The 26,359-nt window shown below is 53.3% G+C and overlaps 1 protein-coding gene across 4 annotated transcripts; it reads left to right on the top strand.

The window, feature by feature from the left end:
- Nucleotides 1–1,879: 1,879 nt before the first annotated feature.
- Nucleotides 1,880–26,359, top strand: TJAP1 (tight junction associated protein 1). Of its 4 annotated transcripts, XM_060110850.1 has the most exons (11): nucleotides 1,967–2,090; nucleotides 2,475–2,566; nucleotides 12,167–12,296; nucleotides 19,120–19,217; nucleotides 19,869–19,994; nucleotides 21,617–21,645; nucleotides 22,383–22,544; nucleotides 22,753–22,819; nucleotides 23,860–23,967; nucleotides 24,069–24,152; nucleotides 24,917–26,359. In XM_060110850.1, the coding sequence occupies exons 5-11, from the start codon at nucleotides 19,896–19,898 to the stop codon at nucleotides 26,015–26,017; spliced, it is 1,650 nt and encodes a 549-aa protein (XP_059966833.1). In that variant the 5' UTR covers nucleotides 1,967–2,090; nucleotides 2,475–2,566; nucleotides 12,167–12,296; nucleotides 19,120–19,217; nucleotides 19,869–19,895; the 3' UTR covers nucleotides 26,018–26,359. The 4 variants fall into 4 exon arrangements, with proteins under 4 accessions (XP_059966830.1, XP_059966833.1, XP_059966831.1 ...); XM_060110847.1 differs by lacking the exons at nucleotides 1,967–2,090; nucleotides 12,167–12,296 and adding an exon at nucleotides 1,880–1,960; XM_060110848.1 differs by lacking the exon at nucleotides 12,167–12,296 and having other exon boundaries at nucleotides 19,872–19,994.

Genomic DNA, 26,359 nt, shown 5'->3' with positions numbered 1-26,359 from the left:
GAAACGTACAATGACCGGGAACCCTTATTTGATAAAGCTCTGCAAGAACCAATATAATTGATTCATTTAGTATAATTTTATTAAATTAATAATAATAAACAGTTGAATGGGATTGAAAAACGTGGACAGGATGAGAAATAAAGATGACTGACCCCTCCTTCCAAGGGCCTGGGGATCTTTGCTGAGGTTTTATTTGTTGTGCTGTTAGAGGAGTGAGTGCTTGAGGCCAGCTCCACCAAGGGACAAACTGGGCTCCCAACCCTCGGCCCAGGGAAATGGGACACCTCTCCACTCTAAAATGTTGATGAGCTGTGGAGGGGAGAAGAACAGGGGAGCAGATGGAATTCCTGGACAATTGTTCCGGCTGTCACCAGAGAAGACAGGCAGGAGGGAGCACTGGATAATTTACAGAGGAACAGATGCTGAGGCTCCTCCGGAACCATCTGGCCAAAAGAGGCCTGGGCTCGGGGTGGATTTCGTCTTTAGATCTGAGTAAACTCCTCAGCCTCCTGCCCATCCCATTTCCTCTACCTGAACTGGGGCTTTCCCAGGAGAGGTCTGCTCCCTGAGGACACTGCTCCAGAGTTCCACCTGGCCCTCATCCTACTCCCTCCCTCCCTTGCTGCGTCTGGCTTCTGTCTTCGTTCCCATTCTTTATATGGCCAAGTCTGGCCTTAGGGACCTGTGCCTTCCATTTATGCATTTCCCTATTTTACAGTATTTTCAATTCCTTCTCCCCATCACTACATTCCAAAATCCCTCTGTCACTTATCTCCATGCCATTTATTCATTCAATAAACATTTCTTGAGTACCTACTATACCAGGCATTGCTTTAGATACAGTAATGAATGAGAAAAAGTCCCAGAGCTCTGGAGTTTGCATTATAGTGGGAGATGGTCAACAAACAAACAAAAATATAATATGTCAGATAGTGATAAGTGCTGTGAAAGAAAACATTAAAGCAGGGTAAGGGAGAGTGATTGGGGATGTTGTTTTAGATAGTTTGGCCAGGGAAGGCTTCTCTGAGGTGGTAACATTTGAGCAGAGACACAATGAGAGGAAATATCTGGAGGAAGCACATCCCAGGCACAGGGAACAGCAAACCTAAAAGCCCTGAGGCAGGAGTATTCTTAGTGAGTGGCAGAATGCTATGCTATTTATTTCTTAAGTATTTATTGTGTGCCAGGAGCCTGCTAGGGAATATGAAGATGTAATCAGATGTAGTTTTTGCCCTGAAGGAGCAGCAGTTTAGTGAGAGACACAACATGTAAATAAATAATTACAGCACAGGTAGCTACAATGAAGTTATGTGCAAGTGGCTAGAGATACCCAGCAAAAGGAGCACCAAATCCAATCTAGGATATTGGGAAAGGCTTCCTGGAGGAGGTGATAATTTGAGTTGAGGGCTGAAGGAGGAGTAGGAATTCATAATGCAAGGGGAGGAGAGGGCTTGGACGTTTTCAGGCCTGATGGCCTGAAAACAGGACAATGGGGAACATGAAGTCCCCGGGAGAGGTGGAAAATGAGGCTCATGAAGGGGCGAAGAAGCTGGATCTTAGAGATTTCCGTGTGGCAAGTTGAGAAATTGCCTTTTATCCTTTGGGTGATGGGGAACCAGTGCTGCAACTCCCTCAGTATATTTTTGTGCTGTTTCCCCCCAGTCTTTTTTGGTTTTGTTTTTTGAATACCAGAATCTTTCCCCACTTTTCTCGCTATCGCCCTACTCCTGACACCTCCTCCCTTCTTCTGCTGCCAGGCCACCAAAGCCTGCTCTTCCGAGTTGCCCGTCTTTCCACCTTGTCTGGCGCCCCACTATTCCCCAGTTGGAAGCCACGCCCCCATGACCACGCCCCCGATGACGCACGGCGCCTAGTGCGTGGGGATTCCCGCGGCCGTGACCACTACCCGGCCTGCCCTGCGGCAAGATGGCGGTCTGAAGGGAGTGGGCAGCGGCAGAAAGTTTGTTATGGGATTGGAGTAGTCGGGCCGGGAGTTTAGACTTGTAGGGGATCATGGGGACACCAGCATGGAGTTGGGACGGAGGAAGGACTAGCACCGGGGTTAAGAAGAGGAAATGGAGTGGTGGAAGGTTGGAGGCGGAGAGAAAAAAAGGCGATAGGAATGGAGGGGAGGGGGCCTAGATTCCAGTGGTAGCCCTGGGGGAGGGGATTCGAGGCGGGGGAACCAGAAGTAGGTATGCAGCCCCGGAGAAGCAGAGTCACGAACTGGAGCGGAACTTCTTAGCGGAGAGTAAAAAGCCTGGAGTGTGGGGCGGAGGCCCGACCGTACCAGGCCGGTGGGAGAGGAAAGGGGTCTTTTCCGTGGAGGAGGAGAGTAAGGAAGGGGGGAAGAGAGACCTGAAGGATGTTGGGCAGGTTTGGTAAAGAGGGAACTAAAGCCAATCAAATGACCCTCTTCTAGACTTAGATCAGCCTTTTCACAGTTCTTATAGCAGCATCTGCCCCAATTTCAGCTGAAGACTCAGGGGCCCCAGGGACTGGAAGAAATCACAATACTTGGAAAGAAGAAGAGGTAGCGACTTGCCCCAGCTCAACCCCAGAGCGGGTAAGGTGGCCTCCGGTGACAAACTGCCATGCTCCCGGGGAGCGGAGCAGGATGCGTGGGCTACGAGTGATGCTGAAAATTATTTAATCTGAGAAGGGCACTCTTCTATAGAGGCTGCCCTTTGCCTGTGGTCCCTAAGTTAATGTTCTGCTTAGATCTCACGCTGATTTTTGAGAGTTGGGTGTAGAATTGAGCCGTGTATGCCTTCACCTGTGCAGGCGAACGTGGGCAAGAGCGTAGAGATCAGGCTGAAAGTATCTGAACACATCCCTGTCACAAGCAGTGCATTCATGCTCACTGTATTTTCTTTGATCTCCCCAACACATCTTCAGTTTGGTATCCTGCCGGAAGTGGAAATTTGTGGGTGACAGATGGTGGGGAGTCATAAGAAAACAAATTTCTGGTGGTGTTCACTAACCATTTAGGTACCTGCTGTCACCAGTACCTGGATTCACTCTTGCAGCATGTCTGTCTCTTTTGATCGTTTCTTTTGGTAAGAAGGACTCGTTAGTGTTCTTTGGGGGTGTGGATTTGGTGGGTAGGTGGGGTCAGAGGAGGGTGGGAGGCAGGTTGGGATTAGGGAGGAGAAACCCAGGTCATTTTATGGTAAGAGGTCAAGCTGACTGGGGTAAAGCTCTGCGAACATTTTTCACATCATTCTGTCCCTGAGACACCTGATTTTGGAGAGCTGCTTTACAACCTGGACCAGTGTGGTGATGGAAGGAAAGGATTGTAAAACTTGCCCCTTTCTCTTCTGGTAGTTCTCTTCTCTTCCTTTATATTCTTCCCATCAAACCACATTAAAAAAAATCAGTTTCATTAGCAAAACTAAGCATGGCTTGAGAGATAGTGGACTTGGGGTTGGAGAAAAGAGAAGGGGTCTGGAGCTACAGAGTGCTGTGAGTATGGTCCTCACTTCCTTTGATGCCCTGCGGTTATGCCCAAGCCAGAGTTGGTAGCATGCTTCTTACTGAAGCCTGTTTCAGGGCCAGCATCTGCTCCATGATTGGACTGGCAAGTCTGGTTTGATCTAGGACTCTGCACTAACCATCTCCTGCTCCCCACTCCCACTCCATCCCCGCCCGCAAAAGGCTTACTCCAGGCAGACCAACCCGAATCACTGTCACTAGACTAGCTTCAGTACCTTCAAGTATCTGAAGAACTGGTGTTATTTAGCTGTGACTTCATTTCTAGAAGGTTGAGAAACTTCTCTTTCTGCGAACAATTTGTGGATGTCCCTAGGAAATTGCGATCAGGAAGGACAGTGTGGTGAGTGCACGTAGAGATTAAGAGCACTGACTCTGGAGCCAGATTGCCTATTCAAATCTGCACCTTGCCATTTGTAGCTCTGTGACCTTTAGAAATTGCACAGCTCACTATGCTTCAGCTTTCTCATCAATCAAATGGGGATGGTAAGAGTACCTATCTCATAGGGTTGTGTGAGGGTCAAATAAGTCAGTATATTAATGTATTTAGAACAGTGCCTGACACGCAATATGTATTTGTTGTTATTATGGTAGTCAGATCTCAGCACTAATTTCTGCTTCATGATTGAACTTGGTGTCTCTCTGTGGAGGACCTGTACTGGTTTGAGCTGCTATCCTGATGTTAAGGAGAAGAGGCGCAGCTTTTGGATAGCATAGATTTTGTGTGTAGTGAGAATATCCTCGTTAAGCTATTTAAAGTGATGTTTAAATGCCAGTGATTTCCTGTTTGAAGCTGTGAGGCTGCAGAATTATCTAATTTGCTGTTGAGTGATAATAATAATAATAGTGCTTATTGAGCAGATTCTATGTGCTTGGCACTATTTTAAGTGCCTTACCTGTATTAAGTAATTTAATACTGTTAGTATCCCCATCTTACAGATGAGTAAATAGAGGTGCAGAGTGGTTAAGTAATTTGCTCAGTGTCACCTAGCAAGTAAGTGGCAGAGCTGGGATTTGAACCCAGGCAATCTGGCTTCAGCAGTTGAGACTTTTTTTTTGCATTTGATATGAAATTAACTTTTAAATATGCCTACTGGCAATGTGTATCTCGTTTGCTTGTAATGATGGTTAGATGTATACCCATATTGTAGTAAAATATTTTTTGTTTGTTTAAAAAATGTTTTAGGAGCTGAGCTCTTCATCTCAGTTCTCTCCTTCCTCTCAGAGATAATAACCGATGCAGGGATTGGTGAGGGAGCGCCCTGTGCCATGTTAGCCAAATCTGTACTCTCTCTTTGTGATTCAACTTGGTGACTGTGCTTTGGAAAACCTTGGGCTGGGTTGGGTGAGCAGACAGAGTTCCATTGGGATCCATTCTTAGCATGCATTAAAGGTGTGGGTGTGTGTGTTAGTTAATGTAGATGTAAATATAAGGCTCAATCTGACTATGATTACTGACATGAGCAGTTGAAGTAGCCATAGTGTTAAACTCATAGACATTCTGGATACATCTTTTAAAAATAGCAAGTAGCAAACGACACAGGGGAAAAAATGTGGCATTTTAAACAGCTCCCTCCCTCTAACGTGAGAGGAAAATGGAAAATAAATGTGCTTCGGCTGAAGCTTATGTTGTTGAGGAAGGCCCTGTTGCCGAGCCCAGGTCTCTCCTTTTACCAGGCAGGAGACCCGTGTGCAGCCTTGGGGCAGAGGTGTACCCAAGGATTGATTGACTGGCTTTCCTTTGCCCTGTATTTAAGACTTACTCTTTCCCTCCTTCTGAGTCATGTCCTGTCTATTTAACACACCCTCGGGGTCCATCTTTTTCTTCAGTAAATGACTCTCCATTCTGCCATCAGGGTAGGCACGCGCCTGGTGTCGGGGGCTCAGGACCTAGGGTTTGCCCTGGGAATTCTGACGCAGCCCTGTGATGAACTTTTCTGTCTGTTGTGGCATGTGTGATTTTGAGAGTTAGACAGCATCTGTGAGTCTCTGCTCCCCTCCTCCATCAATAGAGGAGCCACGTATCTCAGGATAATGTGCTTTATCTTGACTCGTGCTTCAGTCAGCATGCTGAAACGTGTTATCTCCGTAGAGTACACCTTTGTGTTTTGGTAGAAGTCTTCAGACTTTCTAGATTCAGGTCACATTTTAGCAAATGATTGAACTTCAGGGTGAAGGCTGATAGATTTTGAGCCGATTCTCCCCCTTTAGCATTTTCTTTTTGTTGTCGTCTAAATCAGTTTCTTCTCATAACACCCCCATTCATTATCTTTGAATCGAATCCCTTCACCTCCTTCTCGCCACCATATTTTGAGTGCCAAGGACCTGTGGGTAAACTGGGCCTTCATTTCTTCACCTGGATTCAGCCTCTTGACAGCTCTCTAAATTTATCTCATTCTCTGTAGCTTCTGGGCCTTTGCACAAGCTGGTCGTGCTGTCTGGAATGCAGACATTCCAGACTCCCTTTACCTTCCTTATTGCTCTTGTGGTCTCAGTTTAAATGTCACTTCCTTTGGGATCCCACCGCCCTTTACTGTCCTTCTGTGCTTACTTCTATTTTAGCACTTAGGCTGCATTGTAATTGCCTGTTTACTTGTCTTGACTCTACAAGTGCCTTGAGAACAGATACTGTCTTACTATTGTATTCTAGCATTTAGGATAGTGCAGGGCACATAAGAGGTGCTTTATAATGCTGTGGTGCATACGGATGAATGAAATGTGGGCAGTCTCTCCCTACTCTACCCTGCTGCTCTAAAAATTATTTTCCTATAAAAAAACCCAATGTCTCTTCCCTTAGAAAGGCCATGGTTTCTCCCTTGTTTGGGATAAAGTCCACACTCTTTAACGTGGTATGCAAAAAGCACTCTGGCCCAAATTCAACCCTCTGGCCTGAGTTGCTGCCACTCTGCTTCATTTGTCCTGTATTTCCTTGCTTCTGAGTTTCCTCCTGCTCCTGAACCTTTTCTAGACATCCGCTTACTTTTTTCTTCTCGCTTGTGCACTTCACTCTCCATAATGCTCACCTCTGTCTCTGAAGCTCTGCTCATCCCCTGAGACCCAGCTTCTCTGTCTCCTCCAATGAGAAGACTTCCCTGCTTTCCTTTCTTCCTCTTGGTCCCCACAGCACTTTGAACCTCTGTCCTGGCACTTACCATGTTGTGTGGTGAGTCCTCTGTTTACCTGTCTGTCTCTTTCACTGAGCTGACCCCCTGTAGAGGAGGGACCCTCCCTGATCATGGAGTGGGGGTGGGGAGATAGGGGAGACTGGGAGGGTGGGGGTGAGGGGAGTTGGAAGTGGGGTGAGCAATGTGGTAGATAGAGTCTGATTTTGGAGCTGGGTTTTAATCCCGATTCTGCCCCTTACCAGCTGTGCGACTTTGGGCAAGTTGCTTAACCAGTAGGATCACCGGTCTTGTCCCCTGTAAAGTGAAGGTGACATTACCTTTTTTGCAAGAGTATTGAGCATTAGAGATAATGAGTACACTGCCTGTAGCAAGGTGCCTGGCATATGAAGGATACTCAGTAAATATCTGTTAAATGAATGAATCCCACTTTGGAAAACTCAGTGGATAAGAAAAGGCTTTGTTTTTATTCAAGGTAGACTCAGCCTTTTGATTTTTTCCAGGTAGCCAGGAACATTTTTGAGATGGGAGTAAAATTGAGAGAGTCTCCTTTTTTGTGATGAAGCAACAAAAAAGGTGAGATTGGGTACAGCATCAGTGTGCAAAATAAGATTGTTGATCCTTCTCCCCATCTGTTATGTTGAAACAATTCCTTTGATGGACTGTGACATGCATTCGAGATTGGTGATGACCTTGGTGGGTACAGGTGGGGGTGGGTAGGTGGTGGATTTGTAAGATGGTACAGAAAAACCCGAACGAACTTTTTGGTCAATCCAATAGTTAAGGCTGGGGATGACTGGATGGCGTGTTTGATGATCCATGTTCCCCGGTGTTTTATAGACTGAAAAATGTTGGGTGAAGCTGATGGAACACATCTAGTAGGCATTGAGGAAGCCAGACTTGTCCCAGTTTTCTTATGGCTTCGATGATCTTCTTGTGCCACAGAACCGGCTTAACTCAGGTGCTCCCCAGAAATGGGGTTGGAAGCTGAGGGTTGCTGTCCATTCTTTGCCTTTTTGTTTTTGATATTGTTGATGGGATTAGTTCTTCGGGCACCAGTTCTGAACAAACACCAAAAGAATTTGTTTCCAGAAGTCTAGACCGGGTGGTGCTCCAGTGTGAGTTTACAATCAGAGGAAGATTTGTCTGGGTTCTCGGGAGGTGGAACACAAGCATCTTTTCTCCCACAGTGTACTCAATGGGCACTTCCCCTAATGAACTTGTTCTATAAGAATGCTTTCCCGCGTGGAGAGAACTGCCTCAACCATGGCAGGCTCTACTGTGGTCTCTAAGGATTTCCTCTCTGAAAACACGGCACTTTTACCCGAAGAACTCTGCTTTAGTTGCAAATGGAACACAAGCTGCATTTCACCCACACGGTACACCAAGGGCCCTTCCCCAAATGAATCTTCTATATGCAGGGTGTCCTGCCTGCAGCGAACTGCCACACAAAGGCAGGCTCTAGTAAGGACTGTAAGCATTTCCTCTCCCAAAACACGCAGTTTTACCCGAAGAACTCTGCTTTAGTTGCAGGTGGAACACAAGCATCATTTCTCCCACTGTGTACTCTTTGGTCTCTTTCACGAATGAACTTCTATATGCAGGGTTTCCCACGTGGTGCGAACTGCCTCAACCACGGCAGGCTGTAGCGAGGACTGTAAGCATTTCCTCTTCCAAAACACGGCAGTTTTACCCAAAGAACTCTGCTTTAGTTGCAGGTGGAACACAAGCAGCATTTCTCCCACTGTGTACTCTCTGAGCTCCTCCACGAATGAACTCCTATATGCAGGGTTTACCACATGGAGCGAACTGCCTCAACCAAGGCAGGCTGTAGCAAGGACTGTAAGCATTTCCTCTCCCTAAACACGCAGTGTACTCAATGGGCATTTGTCTGGTCCTTAAACCCCTGCCCCAGCCAGGTGCCTCTCCTCTTTGCTCTCAGAGCACTCATCACCCTATGATGCAGGGGGGCAGTTAACCTGTCTCTCCCCCTCTAGAGGCAAGATCTTCTTTCTTTGAAGCTTCTTAGGGGTAAGGTCATTTATTGAAGGCTGAGCGTTTAGTTAGACTGTACATAGTAGGTGCTGAGCAATTCTGGTTCCTGTGTGACCCAACCCAGTCCTTCCTTAGACTAAAGCAGATAAGGTCTATCTGGCAAAGCTTTTTGAACCCTCAGGAAGAAAGGTCCTGCATAAACAAATGGTGATAGTATTAACAATCAAATTACTAATTATTTTCCAGAGTTGAGTTAATGTGGTTAAATGACCTTCCAGGTGCTTGGCTTCAGCTGTCTCCCTTTTCAGCCTTATGTTCTAATCACACATCCCTAAGCCAGCAGGAAGGAGTTAAAAGAGGAATCAAAGTACACACAGGTGTATTTTCTTGCTTAATTAGCATCTTCTAAAAGGTCTTTGGCTGCTGGCATCCTCTTTGTTATTCATTAAGCTCCTTTTAGTGCCCACTGTAACCTGCTTGCTTTTCTGTTGTATCACTGGTCCTGTCTTGGTGGGCTCCATGCTCACAACCAGGACTTACTACAGCCTTGTTAGTGCCTAGACGAACTAAAAGGATGAAACCAGCAGGCAGAAGTGGATTGAAGGAGTTTTCCCCGGGCTCTACCCCTCATCCCTCGGTGTGGGGTGCACACTGCAATGCGGCACATCTTCCTGATGGCATCTTGGCAGGAGTAATAAGCTGCATTGTATGTTAAGCAGATTTGAGAGGAGATTGGGTGAGCCAGCTGGCCTGGATTGTGTTGTGTGCTTTTAGGCTTCAGAGGGACTGAGTCCATGAGTAGAAGAGTGAGAACTTTGGTCTATCTCGTAAGTGCCAACTGTCTACTAGGTGACATTTGGAATCTATAAAGGACATGGCCCCCTATTTGTGAAGACCTTCTGTGCTCTCACAGTAAACTGTGGCAGGGATCTCCCTGAGGGTAGGGACTGTTTTTTGGGAAGTCAGCCTAGGCCCGAGAGCCCTGTGCTTCCACTCAGCCAACCAGAGGGATAGAACTCTGTGCTTATCGCCTTGGGTACTGAGCAGTGGCCTCTTTGCACCTTCCCAGGTAAGCCAAGTGGGGAATTCAATCTCAGAAGTCTTTGAGGGTCTTTACATCAGGGCAGAATTGTAGTCGCTTTCCTGTGGCTCCCTGGAGAAGACAGCTTTCCAGGCTTTGCACTTGAATTGGATATGGAGGGTTCTGTCCCAGTGTGTCTGTGGCCTTGGGCAAGTCACTTGTCCTCTCTGTTGCTTCAAAATGGGAGAACTCCACTTGTTCCGTGGGCCTCACTAGGCTATAAGGATCAAAGGAAATATAATGGAAGGGAAAGCACTTCCAGAATGATAAAGCACAGTACAGGTGGAGGGATTTTGTCCGTTTGATGAGGAACTGTATGTTTTCATCATAAACATAATGTATGGGGCTTCCCTGGTGGCGCAGTCGTTGAGAGTCCGCCTGCCGATGCAGGGGACACGGGCTCGTGCCCCAGTCCAGGAAGATCCCACATGCCGCGGAGTGGCTGGGCCCGTGAGCCATGGCCGCTGAGCCTGTGCTCCGCAACGAGAGCCCACAGCGGTGAGAGGCCCGCGTACCGCAAAAACAAACTAACAAAAAAACCCAAACATAATGTATGTCCTTATTTAAAATACCAACCATACAGAAAAGTATACAAAATTAAAAGTAAAGTAAAAAGACCTTTCCTTTCTTCCCCCACTGCTCCTGTCTAAGCCCTTTCCCAAAGACCGGGAACTACTGTTAACCGTTTATCACGTATCCTTCTAATCATTTTTGTGTCCTTCCAGACATTCCCCATCGTGTATCGCCTGTAAAATAAACAAAACTCGATAGTAATACATACTGTTCTTCAGCTTGCTCTGCCCTCCTCTAACAGTTAACCCCCGGGGGGTGAGGGTGGGAGTGAGTCCCTCCCTGTTGGAGCCTTTGAGGAGCCTGGTTGCAGCCTCCTGCCCAGCCTGGTGCGTTCCTGGGGGCTGGCTCCCTGGGAGGATGGAACAGCTTTCCTAGAGGCTCTTGCCACAGCAGGCACCCTGCTTATCTCTGAGGGATTGTCTTTTATTCTGGGATGAAATTTTCTGGCAGGAGTGCCCTTGAGTGGGAACCAGGATGGGTGCAAGCGTGATGTGGGCATCAGCACTCTCGCCTCACGTGTTTCTCTCCTTCACTCCTCTTTCATCTTTGGCTGGGAAGGGAGTAGACTTACCTGATTTCTCAACCCCTGTTTTAGTGCAGAGAGAGTCCCCTCTAGTTCCTGAAACCTTGGATTAGCCAGGTCACTTGCTGCTCTACCTTTCAAAAGCAAACCAGACCCAGCTGGTGTTTATTTATTTATTTGTGTGTGTGTGTGGTGAGGATTCGGAAGGTAGCCTGCCCGTGGCCATGCTTCCTTGCCAGTCCAGCGAAGAGGTCAGAGCCCACAGGAAGAGTTGTCATCTTCTCTGCTAGATGGTTATCTCACCCTTTATGGCCTTTTGACCTCGGGGGCTGTCAGAGCGATGGGGAGCCCAGTGAGGAGGCAGTTGGGAAGCCTGTCGGAGGTTTCTCCTGCCTGTGTTTATTGTTGGCCTGGGCTTGGGAGAAGGCCAGGCCCATATGTGGGGCCAGGGTGGTCTCTGTTCTCCCCTTCCTTCCCCGAGTCATCTCATCACCTGCAGGCCTTTCAGACAGAAGGGCTTTCCTGTCCTGCTGACCCAGGGGTCACATCTTGGGTGGGGGTCTCTGGGACTCCACTGCTGTGGCACATTTGCCTTGAGATCTCTTAAGCTGGGGTGTGTCACTTCCCTAGGTGGTTCTGGAGGCTTCAGGAAAGAGTGTTCCTTGGGCTAGCTGTGTGGGAACGCTAGCCTTTCTGGGCATTGCTCATTCTGAGTGGGTGAGGTAGTCCCTCTCAGGATCTTGGGAGCCTGGCTGTAGCATAGCCCTTATTCTTGCTCTGTGGGTTCCTCTGGGGCCAGCTCACTGGGAAGCATCATTCCCTGGCCCTTTCAGAAACTGAAAGGTGACAGTGTGTCACCCGTTCCTTTGACTGGCCCAGCTGGCTGGGGTGCACACTGCCCCATTGTACTGGGCTTTCCATGCAGCTCTTGTTGCAGCCTCTGGTCCCTGGGCCAGTTCTCTCCCAGTCCCTTTCCTCAGAGCCCGTGGGAGGTGGTGGGGTGAACTCTGCTGGCACAGGCCTGGGCTAGGTGGCAGCTGCAGCTGTGGGTGGCTTTGTTCTTACAAGCAGCTTTCAGGGCTCTGGTGCAGCCTGGCAGCAGTGTTCCAGGAATAGGTGAGACAGGGGAGCTTCCCCCTGGTCGCAGTGCCCCGTTCCACAACAGCAGTCCTCTCTTTCTGTTGACCATCCCTGGGGTCATGAGCTGGGCTCACTGCTTGGCAGGGGGAGTGCTATACTTTCACGGGGCATGCTTTCCAGAGTGGAGAAAGCCCCTGAGGGTCTGGTGGTAAGTCTAGCCGGAGTGTCCCTGTCAGGAGAGTGCAGTGTGTACCCTCAGGCATCCTGCAGCTTGGCAATCCTTCTGCTCTCTCTTTGCAGCTCCGGAGTTGGGCTGCTCACAAACCGAGCTGTCTGTTTGTATGGAGTGCCTGGAGGGCGTCTGCCATGAGTCTGTTGCTAACCGTGCTAACCAGGAGAGCTGGCTGGTTGGGGAGAAGACACTAACCCTGTGAGTCTGACCTGGGCCAGCTAACCTGCCCTGAGGGTGCCGCCAGCCATGCCTCTCTTCTCCCTTCCTCCCCCTGGCCTGTGCCTTCTCCCCTTTGCTTACATCATGCCATCTCTGCTCGCTTGTCCTTACTACTGGGTTCCCTCCATTTTCCCAGTCTCCTTGCTGTGGGTGGGGCTGTGCATGGGCACCTACCTATCTGCCAGCCTGCTGCTGGACTCTGTGCCTCCTTCTCCCTTCAGTTAGTACCATGCCTATCAGTTCTCCCTTAAAACAGAATGGTTAGCATTTCTGTTTAATCTGCTTTTAGCACCGTGGAGTTTGAGAACATCCCTCAGTTACCATACTGTTGGTTTCACGCCTCAGAGACAGATGGAACGAGAGTAGGAAGGGAATTTTCTGCTAGACCGGATAGTTTCCTCCCTTTATCAACAGGGGAAGATGGTGGGGATTCCCTGGTGGTCCAGTGGTTAAGACTTGGCGCTTTCACTGCCGTGGCCTGGGTTTAGTCCCTGGTCCGGGGACTAAGATCCTACAAGGCCTGCGGTGGGGCCAAAAAAAGGAAGAGGGGAAGATGCTGTCGCCATTATTCTCATCCCAGGGTACAAATTGAATTTAGGATCAATTGCAGGTTCTTCTTGGGGGTGGGGAGGTTGAGGAAAACCTTGGCCTGGCTGTGGGAAATTGCCTGGGCAGAAGAGTGAAACTACTTAAACTGAAAGCTGGAGCCCAGAACCAGGTACCCATCTGAGATGTAGCTCCCATTGGCGACCGTGGCTCTGGGAGGTGGAGTGGGTGGAGTTAGTCCCCCCACTGCCTTCCACGTCTGGAGCTTCAGGTGGACTTTAACCAGAAAGAGCTGGGAAGGGCAGCTCAGCCAGAGGGGGAAGGACCTGGCTTTGGACTCCACAGTGGGCCTGGGAGAGGCCTTGGCCTCAGCTTGCCATGGAGAAGCCCCCGACAAGCTCCCACCTCCCTCCAGGCTTGGAAAGGAGAAGGGGGGTCCAGAGGTAGCAGGAAGACCGATTGCTCGGGGCTCCCTGCTGTTCTGCACGGGTAACTCTGTAGACAGACACTGTCTCCAGCCTCTGGAGGCAGTGCAGGGTTGGGTGGGCTGGATGGGGGAACTTGAGACCCGGAGGTCCTCTAAGTGGATTCTGTTTCCCTTGAGCCAGGAGGGAGATGGCAGGGAGCTGCCTGCGACCATGAGGTGTAAGTGTGTAAATGAGAGAGGGGGTAGGTGCTGCGCAGATGTGTAGGGACCCTGAGTAAGGCGGTAGCAAGCTGGAGGGGTTTGTGGCTTGGCTGTGACCAGGAGAGCAGAAGGGGCGTGGAGTGGAGGGCTGATTCAGGGCCACCCTCACTTTGCGCTTCCTTAGGAGAGGGCATGGGGACTAAGGTCAAGTGCTGGTTATGATCCTGGGGATTTTTTGGCCCTCCCTTTGGGTGGGGGTTGGTTTGCTTGGATCATCATCATCAGTAGTCTTCAGCCCCTTTGTTCCTGTCAAGTGTTTGCTTGAATGAGAGGCCAGGTGGATAGACTTGAGGTATTTGCTCAGGTGGGGATCCAGGTGAGCTCTCACAGGTCACCAGCACTAGTTCTGAGGCCTCAGGATGACTTTGGGGCACAATAATTCCCACCCATGCTGGCTTTTAAAAACCTGTCAGTCTGTTCTGCTTAGAGCGGGCAGGGGGCCAGGTCAGGGCCGCAGGCAGCATGCCCCAAGAGGGTGAGGTTGAACTTACCCCGAGGGGTGACAGGCCTGCCTGGGGGAGGGGCAGCAGGGCTGGTCTGGGCACAGACTGGCATCTTCCAGCCTTGTCATCAGCCCAGAGCAGAGCCTGCCTGGGCCCCACCTGTGTTCTGCTGACTGCTTGCCTGCCACGTGCCCAGCATCGCTGAGGGCTTTGCTCAGGTATCTCAGGAACAGCTGTGCCGGAAACTGGAGGCCCGGTGTGGGGAAGGCTGAACGCAGCCTGCTTTGGTAGGATCGGCTCACTGTGCGGCTGTTCACTGACAGTCGAGGTGGAGGGGAGCCATACTGACTGGGGGTGGGGGGGGTCCTTGTGGGCAATCTTAGGGGCCCCTGCTGGTTATAGGGCTGGCCCTTGTAGGGTAGTGGTTTGTGTTTCTTGGGCCTCAGCTGGAGGCAGAGACTGAATTTCAGAGGCTTGAGAAGCAGCTAGATATGTACGGCAGGAGTATGTCCTGCCCTGAGAGGTGCAGCTTCCTCCAGGCCTGTAGTGTTCAGAGACTACATCAGGGCTCACAGCTGAGGACGATTTCCGCAGGGGAGGCGCTAGTCCCTGTGATCAGATGTTCCTGTTTAGCGGTTGATTAGGGGCTTCAGGAAGGGCCCATATTTGTTTTTATTATTTATTTATATCCTGCTGGGTTAAGGCACCATACAGCACAGCTGGAGTATTCAGAAAAGGGGCCATTTTCCTTTCATTTTAAAAGCAGCAGTGATTGCTAACGTCCATTTGACTTTCTTTGGGTGAATTACGAAAGAAGAGCTTTAATGGTTTTTGTGGTGAGGTGTGTGCCTTCCCTGATTCAGAAGGTTGGGTTCATTGGCCCCTTGAGGTCCTTCACTTGCTTGATTCAGTGATGGCTGGGAGCAGAGAGACATTAGTAAGTTCAGAAATGGTCTGAGCCCAGAGGAACTGTTGGGGCCCTAATTTCTTGAAGAGTGTGGGTGATGTGGGGAGTTGGGGAAGCAGGCGGTGTCTCTGGGCCGGCAGCTGAACTGGGCCGGTGGACAGGGTAGTGCAGAACTTGGGAGCTAGAGGAGACCTCCAGTGGGGGAGGGCAGAGTTTGAAAAGCCAAAGAGCCACACCTATTTTGGGTTCAATCCTGTCTCCCTCTGCTGGGCCAGTGTTGAGGGGGTAGCCTCTGAGCCCTGAGCAGAGAGAAAGCTGGATGCTGGGACCTCCCTTCCTCTCCTGCACCGGTGACTTTGCCCTTGGGCAGACCCACAGAAAGGATGGCAGAGGGAAGTAACAGGGCATCCTTGGCTCTTGGAATTGAACCTTTTGCTGTTGCCTCTGTGGGTGTTTGCAGGGAGTGGGAGAGAGGATAGTGGTTTGGAGATAATCTGAATTCTGAAGAGGTTTCTCCTTATCCTACTTCGCCTCCAGAAGCGTCATCCCTGACCTCGATGGAGGCCCCAGGTCACATACCCACACTCTCCGTGTCCACAAAGGGGAGTGGGTAGGAGTCCCATCTCCTGGTTCGAGAGAGATGCTTGGCAGATGTTTTGTCCTTTGATTAAAGGACACTGCTCAGGCCTCCCTGGTGGCGCAGTGGTTGAGAGTCCGCCTGCCGATGCAGGGGACACGAGTTCGTGCCCCGATCCCGGAGGATCCCACATGCCGCGGAGCGGCTGGGCCCGCGAGCCATGGCCGCGGGGCCTGTGTGTCCGGAGCCTGTGCTCCGCAACGGGAGAGGCCACAGCAGTGAGAGGCCCGCGTACAGCAAAAAAAAAAAAAAAAAAAAAATCACCCTTAAGGACACTGCTCAGCCAGCTCCTGGCGCACATTGCTCCTTGTATCTGTCTCCGATACACGCTCTGCTCAGCTGTTCAGTGGGTTCACAGTGCAGGTTCGCTGTGCGTGCCGAGTCCCATTTCTAATGAAAGTAGACTTTGTTCTCTGGAGGCAGCTAATCGTGCCCCGTGGGCTGTAATCAGGGAGAAGGTATTTCACGCAGGGCAGGCGGTAACAGGCGCCCTGAGCCGACTGGCAGATTGCAACATGGCAATTACGAAGCTATCACACACACCCGCCCCAGCAGATAGGGGGTTGAGTCTGTCCTCTGAACTGATTCTGAGTAACTGAAGAATGAATACTATGCAGGAGAGGAAGGAGGAGGAGGAGTTAGGTGGGGTTGGGGCAGTGAGGAGAGCTGCTTTCCTTTCTCACCTCACCTCCACAAGACGGGAGGGTTTACTGCTGCTCTGGGTGTCTTCCTCAGCAGTGCCTGCAGGTCCAGCCCGAGGAGCTGCAGACCAGACTGGGTCAGCCAGGGGTTTTAACTTAGGCTTCAGCCTTTCTCCCAGAGCACAGCTGTTCTTGTAGTACAAACCCAGCATGTGATCTGGTACCCCACATCCTGAGTCATCTGCCTCCAATTCCTTGAAGCTCAGGTAGTTTGTGGTGAGGGATGGGAGTGGGATTCTTCCCTGTCAATTTCTAGAACTTCTAGAAGACTCTTTTCTCGGAGGTGCCCTGAAGCCAGCTCAGCTGAGGTGAAGGAGATCTGGCCAGCGGAGGCTGCATCTAGTAGCTGGGTCTTCCTGGAGGGACCACTCTGCTGCCTTCCAGCTCATCTTTCCTCCTCTTGTGGACCTGCTGTCCAGCTGCTTCTCACTTTGTTCTGCAGTGCACCTGGCATTGCTCTCACTCCTGGCTCTGACCTTCCCTGCAGTGCTTCCAGTCAGGGACAGCAGCCTGCCAGGCACATCGAGTCCCTGTTCAGTGCTCGAATTGTGGTCCCCTATGGGCTGGATCTGGGGCGCTTAGCAGATCTCAGGAGTTGGAGCCAGGGCCCCAACAAGCACTGGAATTTATGGACATGGGGCAGGGGGCGGCACGGACTTTTCCTCGTGGACTTGTGTTGGGGTCACTGCAGGCTCCCTGGTGGACTGTCTCGCTAGTGGGCATTGCCTTCTGCTTCCCCAGTTGGGAGTCGTTTCCCTCCCTGTGACTCTGACACGTATGAAAAGAGTTTTCTCTGGCTGGGAGAGAGAACCTCCCATCACCACTACCATTCATCCATAGTCCGAGCCTGCACTTACGATCCGTCTCATGCCAGCCACATCCACACTGTCTGTCCCCTCAGCAAGCCAGATTATCTTGCCATGAAAGCCCTGGGAATATGTGCTGTGGGGCCGTGAGGTCAAGATGAGGAAGGATGAGCTTGTAGGACATGTGATGGCTAGAGCTGGGCCAGCAGGGTATGGAGTGAGACCGCTCTCTCTCATCACAGGTAGAATGACCAGTTACCTGGGCCTGTCAGTGTCCTCCCTGCCCACCCACCGCCCACACAGGTGTCCCAGTACCTAGAGGGCAGTGTGGGCATTGGCAGGAATAGGGAAGACGAGAGGCTGAGAATAGAGGGGGTATATATAAAGGGGCCTGCAAGGAGAAAGGGCTACTCAGCTGAGTGGGGAGCAGATGGGGAAGGGAGGGGGGGGCCTGGCTTCTCTGCAGAGAAGGGGAGAAGGCAGAGGCCAGCTCTGGATTTCCCGGGAGCTCTTGGCTACCTGTGTCTCTTACTCCTGCGGCTCTGGCTCTTTCCCCTTTTGTAACTCATATACACCCCCACGCTGAGACCTCCTGACGACCAGAACCCAGGTGCCCAGGCTGGCTTGGGACTTTCTGGGCCTTTCCCCTGGGCCAGAGGAGCTCCCACCCAGGGTCCCACCGGAAGGGTAGCCCTGGGGAACCTGTAGGGGTGACAACACCTCAGGAGCGTGCTGTCCCTTCAGGCCTGCCCGGATTCCTGCGCGTGGAGTCAGCCCGACACGGCCTGCTGCAAGTGCCCGGTGGGCACCCACTCTGCCTCACTATCAAAGGGCTGGCGTGGCGGCTCATGCCTGCTGCCAAGCCCCAGAGCCCCACACCAGAGGCCAGGCTGCCCAGACGGAGGAGGGAGGCCACTCCTGCTGCCCGCCCTCCCCGCCCCCTCACTGTGCTTCCTGCCTCAGGCCCTGGTGGAATGTGACAGGAGTCATGGCCAGGGCATGTCCCAGCAGCAGGAACACACGCTGTAGCCCGCAAGGCTTCCCTCAGCCCCAGCTCTGGTGAGGTGGATGGCGGCCGCGAGATTGTTTATGCCCAGAAGGCCACCTGAGGTTACTGCCTCCATTGGTCCCTGTGGTGGCTGCTGCCGCCATGCTGCAGCCCAGCTCATTACAGGTGGGGGAGAGGTCAGAACCCCAAGAACCTGGAGGGGACCTCAGAGGTCACTCAGTCCAGCCACCTCTGTGCAGATGACAGATTTATCCAGTGAGGAAGGGACTTACCCAGGGCCACACTGTGTCAGACGCAGCACTGAGCCTAGAAGCCAGGCGTCTCAGCTCCCCAGACTGGGGCTTTCTACACAGGGTTTTGCAGCCTAGGCACTATCGACATTTTGTGCTGATAATTCTTTGTTGTGGGAGGCTGTATTGTGCCTTACAGGATGTTTAGCAGCACCCCTGGCCTCTACCCACTAGATGCCAGTACCACCCACCCCTGGTGTGACAACCAAAAATGTCTTCAGACGTTTGCCAGATATCAGGGGTGGGGGGAGGAGGGGGCGGGGGAGACCAAAATCACCCTGGTTGAGAACCATCATTGCTCTAAAATGCTCCTTTTTCTGATTTTCTCCTGGACCTACCCCTCCTCATCACACAGTCTGTTCACCACCATTGTTCACAGAACTAGGTGTTTGGGCTCCTTCTGGAAACATTGCTGGGAGCTTTTTTCCCCCAGCATCTTCTTGAGCCTCTGTTAGGCTTTTTCCTGGTGTTGTCTTCTGCAACCCTTGTCCCCCAAATCTCTTAGTTGTTTCTAGACTCTGAGAGGCCCGGGAGATGAACAGGACAGATGTGAGGTAGGATAGGGACAAGACAGGACCAGACCTATCCTGGAATCAGGCATGTGATAAGCCGAGACCATGAACCCACACACAGACACACATGTGTCTCCTCTGGGCCCGGACAGAGCTTTCATGGGGAGCCCAGTGCTTCCACTCTTGTCCAGCTCTCCCTGGCAGGTACTGACAGACAGGCGGCTGACACCTGGTTTCCACTTTCTCCCCTTCTCTGGTTTCAGGAGCTATTGGCTAGAGGAAGTGGCGGGGCTGTGGGATGTGGAGAGCCGAGGGCTGACTCCCGGACAGCGGAACAGAGAGAGCTGCCGACAGACGGACGGTATGTTCCTGGTGAGGCCTGCGCCCCCCACCGGGTTCCCTCCTGGGGAGGCGGCAGCAGGCAGCCCCTCTTGGTGGGGCCGGTGAAAAGGGTGGTGGAGGCCAGAGGGGCTTGACCTTCAGGGCCCTTAAGCTTGGTGACCCCCTGGAGGAGCTCAGGTGGGGAACACATCTCAAACCCTTACTTTCTGGTTACAATTTTTTTTAAAGCTAACATTTATCGAACATTTCCTGAGTGCGAGCTACCATTGTTAGTGCTTTACATAATCGTTAAAACAACCCTATGAAATTGGTGCCATTCTCAACCCAGTGTAGAGTTGAGGAAACTGGTGCTTGGAGAGCAGCTTTTTCTCTGAGGCTGCTTTCCGAGCCCACAGGGGCAAGGGGTGGGCCGCTCCTCAGGCCCAATCCATACTCCCTGCACCCAGTCCCTGGACCCTGGCTTCCTCTCATCTGTTCCCCCTGGACCCGGGCCCCCATCCAGCACGCCCCTGACCCATGGGCACTGACACACCAGAGTCCAGCCCTTCGCGTGACCCCAGCAGCAGCCCAGGCCTGTCTGCCTGCCTGGTGGCTCCTACATGTCCTCTTTTTTTTCTCAGTTCAGAGGCCTCTTGCCACATCTCTGAGCCTCCTTCCTTGTTCCCCTCAGCAGGTTGAGGAGCACTCGCCTCCCAGAATGACCAGTGCAGCCCCTGCTAAGAAACCCTACCGGAAGGCACCACCTGAGCATCGGGAGCTGCGGCTGGAAGTTCCTGGCTCCCAGCTCGAGCAGGAGGTCAGCAAGAGCGGTGCCCCTGCCCCGGCTGGCAGAGGCAGGCCCCTGAGGCGGGGTTCTGGCTGTCCTGAGGGCACATCTGGTCCCACCAGTTGGGGTGAGGGTGTAGCATTGCTGGTACACACTTGGGCTCCCGGTCGCAGCAGTGCTGGTGGGGCCGTGTAGACTCACAGGGGACCGCTGTGACACACGTCCACGTGTCCAGGGCATTGAGCTCAGCGGAAGTGATCCCACGCCGTATTGTTCTCCGTGGGAGAGGCAGCCCACCCGACAGAGGGGCGCTCACCTGACCGGAGGCCAGGACTCTGGTCCTCCACTGGAGGAGCAGAGCCATTCGACTTGGGGCCCTCGGGGGCCATTAGGAAGCAGCGCTCCAGCAGCTGCCCCCAGACTAGCTGTTCTGTGCTGTCCCTGAAAGTCAGGCCCTCCTCCAGCTTCCCTTTGTTTGGCTGACACTTATCAAATACGTGCTCCCTGCTCGGAACTGCATTAGATTCTTAGGAGGGCTTCTTCAGGCAACTGCAAAGCATTCTCCAGATCCATTTGCCTCCCCCGTTCAGCTTACTGCAGGAGGAAACGGGTCCTGCAGTTGATTCATCTTGCTTCCGTGTCTCCATCCTGTTGCAGTGTGTGAAACACATTTAAAGAACTTGAGAGATGGCCAGCACGTGCCGAGCATCAGGCATACCATGGCCCACTCTGGTCACATTCACGGCAGAAGTGCCATCCATGACTTGCCCATTTTCAGTTCAGGAGACATTAAATTAAAAGGCCAGATACTGTGCTAGGTGCCACCCACTGGGCATCCCCCTGGTTTTGTAGATGAGGCCACTAGGGTTCAGCAAGATTAACATAACCAGTGTATGGTACAACAGGGTCAATCCAGGTGTCAGTGGCTCCCAAGTCCATGGTCTGGGCCACCCACCTCATTGTCCTGCCTGTGATTGGCATCCTGAAGCAGTCAGGCCAATCAAATGCTGCTTGACATTTCCCTCCTGTCATAGCATGGGTCTGCTCTGCTTTGTGGTTGGCTGAGCTCTGGCTTGTGACCAACGTGGAGGCTTGAGGAGGATGCGGCAGGAGGGTGAAAGCAGAAGACGCTTTACTTGTCTCAGTCAGGTTTAGCCCAGAGGCTCTCCTTCCCCCACGCGCTTGTGCTTCCGGAGCCTCTGTGAGGGCCTGATTCTGTCCTGGGGGCCAGAAGGGCTTTGGCAGAGCTCAGAACCCTACTCTAGCTGCCTGGCTTCATCACTTCTCTGGAAAGTCTTGGCTGTGCCTGCAGGGCCCACTAGGAGCCCAGTGAACAGCTGAGAGGCTCTCTTCAGCCCTGGGAGAGGTAGCATGGGTACCAGGACTCATTTGCAGTTGGCTCTAGTATTAAGAGGGGTTGGAGCTAGTGTGGGTAAGGGTGAGGGTTGGAATCTGGTTGGCATGGGAGAGAGTAGGCTGGTCCAGGTGTTACTGGATTGCCTCTATCTGCGGGGCCCTGCAGCCCACTTCTGCTGTGAGAGTCTCTAGGCTTCAGACATGACCGTTTCCAGGGCTATTTGGAGGGGGTGGGGAGCAAGCAGGAGGCCAGTGGTCCAGAGCTGAGCTTCAAGCTTCTGTTCTTTTGTGCCCAGGAGACCCTGACTGACGCGGAGAGGATGAAGTGAGTATCTGCTGCCCGAGAGCCTGCCCTGCCTCAACTCTGTCCCTCTTAGCTGCAGGCGAGGCTGTTGTTTCACTTGGGCTTTTCCTTGGATTAGGTAGAGGTAAAGGTTGGGGTGGGGTGTTTTAGGGACTCTGGGAGGAGGCTTGAAGTTTTGGATGTTCCTTCCGGAAAAAGAGGTTTGTTCCATGGGCTCCAAGAGGACCTGGCATCAAGGAGGTGGATGGCTCTGAGAGGCCTGCTCTTGCCAAAGCTCCCTTCCCCAGCTCCTGGCCCTCCTGTGCCAGCTGCCTCCCCGCAGCCCTTTCTGTCAGCTACATGAGGCCTCTGCAGAGGAGGGCAGCACTGGGCTGGGTTTCTAAGAGATGAATAATGGAGCAGCCTGATTGTGCAGTGGGGAAACTGGAGCTGGGGGCTTGCTGGCCAGCTGGCTTGGGCTGTAACCAGAGACAGACTGGGAACTGTAGCCCCTGCAATTCTGTCTTCTCGTTCTTCTGCAGTGAGGGGGGCAGACTGTCCTCTCCCATCCCCTCTGCCCCTCCCACCCAAGCTGTGATCTCAGGGCCAGCAGGCCTATGGGATACGCTGCCCCAGACGCAGGCTGAATCTCAAGGAGTCCCCTGCCCACAGCTACCTGTTCTCACGTCACCCCTACTCCTTCCTGAATCCACCCTGGAACTCTAGGGTGGCCCTTCTATCTCTGATGCCCCTCTGCCCTTGACTCCTCACCCTACCAGGCTTTTGCAGCAGGAGAATGAGGAGCTTCGCCGGCGCCTGGCCTCAGCCACCAGGCGCACTGAGGCCCTGGAGCGCGAGCTGGAGATTGGGCAGGACTGCCTGGAGCTGGAGCTGGGCCAGAGCCGTGAGGAGCTGGACAAATTTAAGGACAAGTTCCGCAGGTGTGGGAACAAGGGGCCGGGACACACGTGCACGCATCTCCCTGTTCACAGGAGGTAGCCCGGGGAGGCTTCAGAGATGATCTGATTCTGATGCGAAAACTGAAGTTCTGGGAGGGGCACTTGCCCAAGATCCCTTATGAAGGAGGGGCTGAGCAGGGTCTGAAGAATAGGATCTTGATCCAGGGGTCTGCCTTGTGTCCCTCTACAGGCTGCAGCACAGCTACACGGCTTCCCAGAGGACCAACCAGGAGCTAGAGGACAAGCTGCACACGCTGGTAATCTGTCCAGGAGGGCAGCTTGGCTGGAGCTGTGCTCCCAGGGTAGCAGGGGCTGGGACTTGCCAGGGGACTGCCATCCTTCCCTGGGCTCGGCGAGGGGGTGGGCCGTGGTGGGGAGGGGCCCGAGTGTGCTGTGAGAGTCAGGACTGTCTTAATGCTCACACTGTTTCTCTTCTCTCCTCGTCTTCCCTCATGCTGCCACCGCTGCTGCCGCACTCTCCTCTCAGGCCTCTCTTAGCCACAGCTGGATTTTTGCAGTTGCGTCTGAGTTTGTGTGTTTTCTCCCTTGCCCTCGCCTCCTCCTCAGCTGAGATCTGGGATTGCTGGGGCCTGGCCATTGCCCTCTGCCCACTCCTTTCCTCTTCCTCATGTGAGGCCTGCTCAGCAGTCAGTGCCTCCCTCCTGGGGGACAGCTGGGGAGCCTGTTCTTGGCTTGGGCAGAGTTACTGATTGATGTCACCACTGAATGCTCACAGCTTCTTGGCTGCAGTGGGCAGCAAGCCCCGGCCATTTGGGGGAAGGGGGCCTGTGGATCCAGTCCATGAGCTGAAGATCAGAAGACTGCTTCTGAGCCTGCAGCTCCCTCCCTGCTCAACTAGATAATCTCACAGGCGCCCCCAGCCGCCACGCAGCCCCACTCCCCACCTCCTCCCGCTTCCCAACCTGATCCTGGAAACAGCCACAGGCAGCATCGGCTTCAGCCCCTGGGTGTGCACAGTTCTTGCCTCTCAGGTACCAGCTGCCTCACCTGGTGTGTAGAGCCCCTTGAGTGCCCTCCAGGGCCGGGCAGCTCTTAGACTGCTCTGTCCTGGCCTGGGCAGCTGTCAGTCATGCTCAGAGAGCCCCCTCCCCACAGCCAGCCTGGACTGCAGGAGAGGTGTCTGGTCTCCTTCTGTCTGTCCATCGTCTGTCTCTGTGTGCCTTGGCTGCCCTTAGCACCTGTGGCTTCCTGTGTCTCTGGGCCGGGAAGAGGGGGAGGGGAGAGGAGAAAGGGCTGGCTGGGGTGTGGGCTGGGTTCACTGAGTCGTGTGCCTCAGATCAAGAAGGCTGAGATGGACAGGAAGACACTGGACTGGGAGATCGTGGAGCTGACCAACAAGCTGCTGGACGCCAGGAACACCATCAACAGGCTGGAGGAGCTCAATGTATGGTCACCTCGGGGGCCTCCCTGCCTGTGCTGCCATGTCCTGGCCCCGCCCTGCTCCCCTGGGCTGTGCCGGGCTCTGAACTGCATCTGTGTCCGCAGGAGCGGTACCGGCTGGACTGCAACCTGGCTGTGCAGCTCCTGAAGTGCAACAAGTCTCACTTCCGTAACCACAAGTTCGCTGATGTGAGTGGAGCACTGTCCCTGCCAATGCCCGTCTGCCCTTTTTAGGACCCTCCAACTCCAGTTTCTACACCTCTCTCTGTCCTGTCCTCATACCTTCAGCTCCCTGCTTTCTGCTTTGCCTTCCCCTCGCCTCCCTGTGTCCTCTGAAGCCAGTCAGCTCGGCCGCTGGTTGGTGTCCTGCATGCTGTCAAGGGCCCATCACTAGGGGCAGAGTGGGGACTGGCCCTGTTGGTATTTCTGGAACAGAGACAGGGAGAGAGGATCTCAATTTCTGGATCCCATGCAGGAAGGAGGGGGTTGCCAGAGGTATGGGCCATAAGAATAATTGAGAGGGCCCCTTGCTCCAAGGGGCAAACTCTAGACCCCAGCGCTCAGGCTCAAGGTTGATGGGGCCTACAGAAGGAGTGGAGGTATTTCTAAGGCTTCTGGTCAATACTGATTCTCAAGCTTGTGTCTGGTTTGGGCAGAATCTACCGCTGAGATGGGGAAGTTAGACGTCTGAGAGCATGTGGGCCTTAGCACCAGTTCTGGGTTCAGATCCTGGCTCTGTTAATCAAAAGCTTCAACTTATTTTACCACTACCGAGCCTCAATTTATCTGCGAAATGAGGATATTCCTTTGTGTGCTGCGAGAACAGGTGATAGCAAAGTGCCCAGCACACGGGGGGCCTTATATGTGGCAGCCGTCATATTTGCCCTGAAGCAAGCTGTCTTAGGCTGGGCTCATTCATGTCTCTCTTCCCTTCTCTCGTTCCTTTACCCCAGCTGCCCTGTGAGCTACAGGACATGGTTCGGAAACATCTGCACAGTGGTCAGGAGGCTACCAGCCCGGGGCCTGCCCCCAGCCTGGCCCCAGGGGCTGTGGTGCCCACCTCGGTCATTGCCCGTGTGTTGGAAAAGCCAGAGTCTCTTCTGCTCAATTCGGCCCAGTCAGGCAGCGCCGGGCACCCCCTGGCTGAGGATGTCTTTGTGCACGTGGATATGAGTGGGAGTGACTCAGGTGACCCAGCCAGCCGCCCAGCTCCGGGAAGCCCCGTCCCCCAACCCAACGGGGAGTGCTGCTCTCGGGGCACCGTGGGGGGCTCCCCAGAGGAGGAGATGTCCCTGCCAGCCTTTGAGAAGCTGAGCCCCTACCCCACCCCGTCTCCGCCCCACACGCTGTATCCTGGCCGCAAGGTGATAGAATTCTCTGAGGATAAGGTGCGGATTCCCCGCAACAGCCCCCTGCCCAACTGCACTTACGCCACCCGCCAGGCCATCTCCCTGAGCCTGGTGGAGGAGGGCAGTGAGCGAGCCCGCCCCAGCCCAGTGCCCAGCAGCCCTGCCTCGGCCCAGGCCTCCCCGCAGCACCAGCCCAGCCCAGCCCCCCCGGGGCTCAGTGCCCCGGCCAGCTCCGCTAGCTCCGAGGAGGACCTGCTGGCCAGCTGGCAGCGGGCGTTTGTGGACCGCACTCCGCCCCCGGCCGCTGTGGCCCAGCGCACAGCCTTTGGACGTGACGCGCTCCCTGAACTGCAGCGCCACTTTGCTTTTGGTCCCGCTGGCGGAGATGAGGAGGTGCAGGCACCTTCTTCCCCACGCGGTGAAAGTGGGCTTTTGCTGCCAACAGAAGCTGACCTTGGCTTTCCCAGGGAGGAGGAAGAGGAACAGTTGAACCTGCCCATCAGCCCCGAGGAAGAGCGCCAGAGCCTGCTGCCCAGTGATGGTGGCACAGAGGAGGGGCCTGGCACTCCTCGCACCGAGGGCAGGGCCTGGGCACTCCCCAGCTCCAGCCGCCCCCAGCGCAGCCCCAAGAGGATGGGGGTGCACCACCTGCACCGCAAGGACAGCCTGACCCAGGCCCAGGAGCAGGGCAACCTGCTCAACTAGGGCCCTGCTTGCCTTCCTGCCACTGCTGCACGGGGACTGCAAGGTGCCCCAACCCTCGCAGCTCAGGGTCCCCACCTAGCCCAAGCCCTTGGCCTCTGCTCCCTGTGCAGATAGGGTCAGGCTACACCAGGCCTTTCAGCTGCACTGACTGTAACTGGTACCAGCTTGCCTCATGGTTTTTCCCTCCTGGAATATTTATTCTCCAAAGGTAACATGCAGCTGGGGCTCGTGACCTTTCTTCCAGTCGGCCCAAATTGGCCTGTTCTGGGGAGCTGAGGGGTTTATTACATCAGTGTTTATCTCCATCCTCCTTTCATATCCACCAGTTTTCTATTTTTATCT

This window comes from Mesoplodon densirostris, chromosome 10 (assembly GCF_025265405.1).
Source record: "Mesoplodon densirostris isolate mMesDen1 chromosome 10, mMesDen1 primary haplotype, whole genome shotgun sequence".
Taxonomy (NCBI): Eukaryota; Metazoa; Chordata; class Mammalia; order Artiodactyla; family Ziphiidae; genus Mesoplodon; species Mesoplodon densirostris.
Note: the sequence above shows the minus strand (reverse complement) of the source record. Positions and strands in the feature narration are given on the sequence as shown.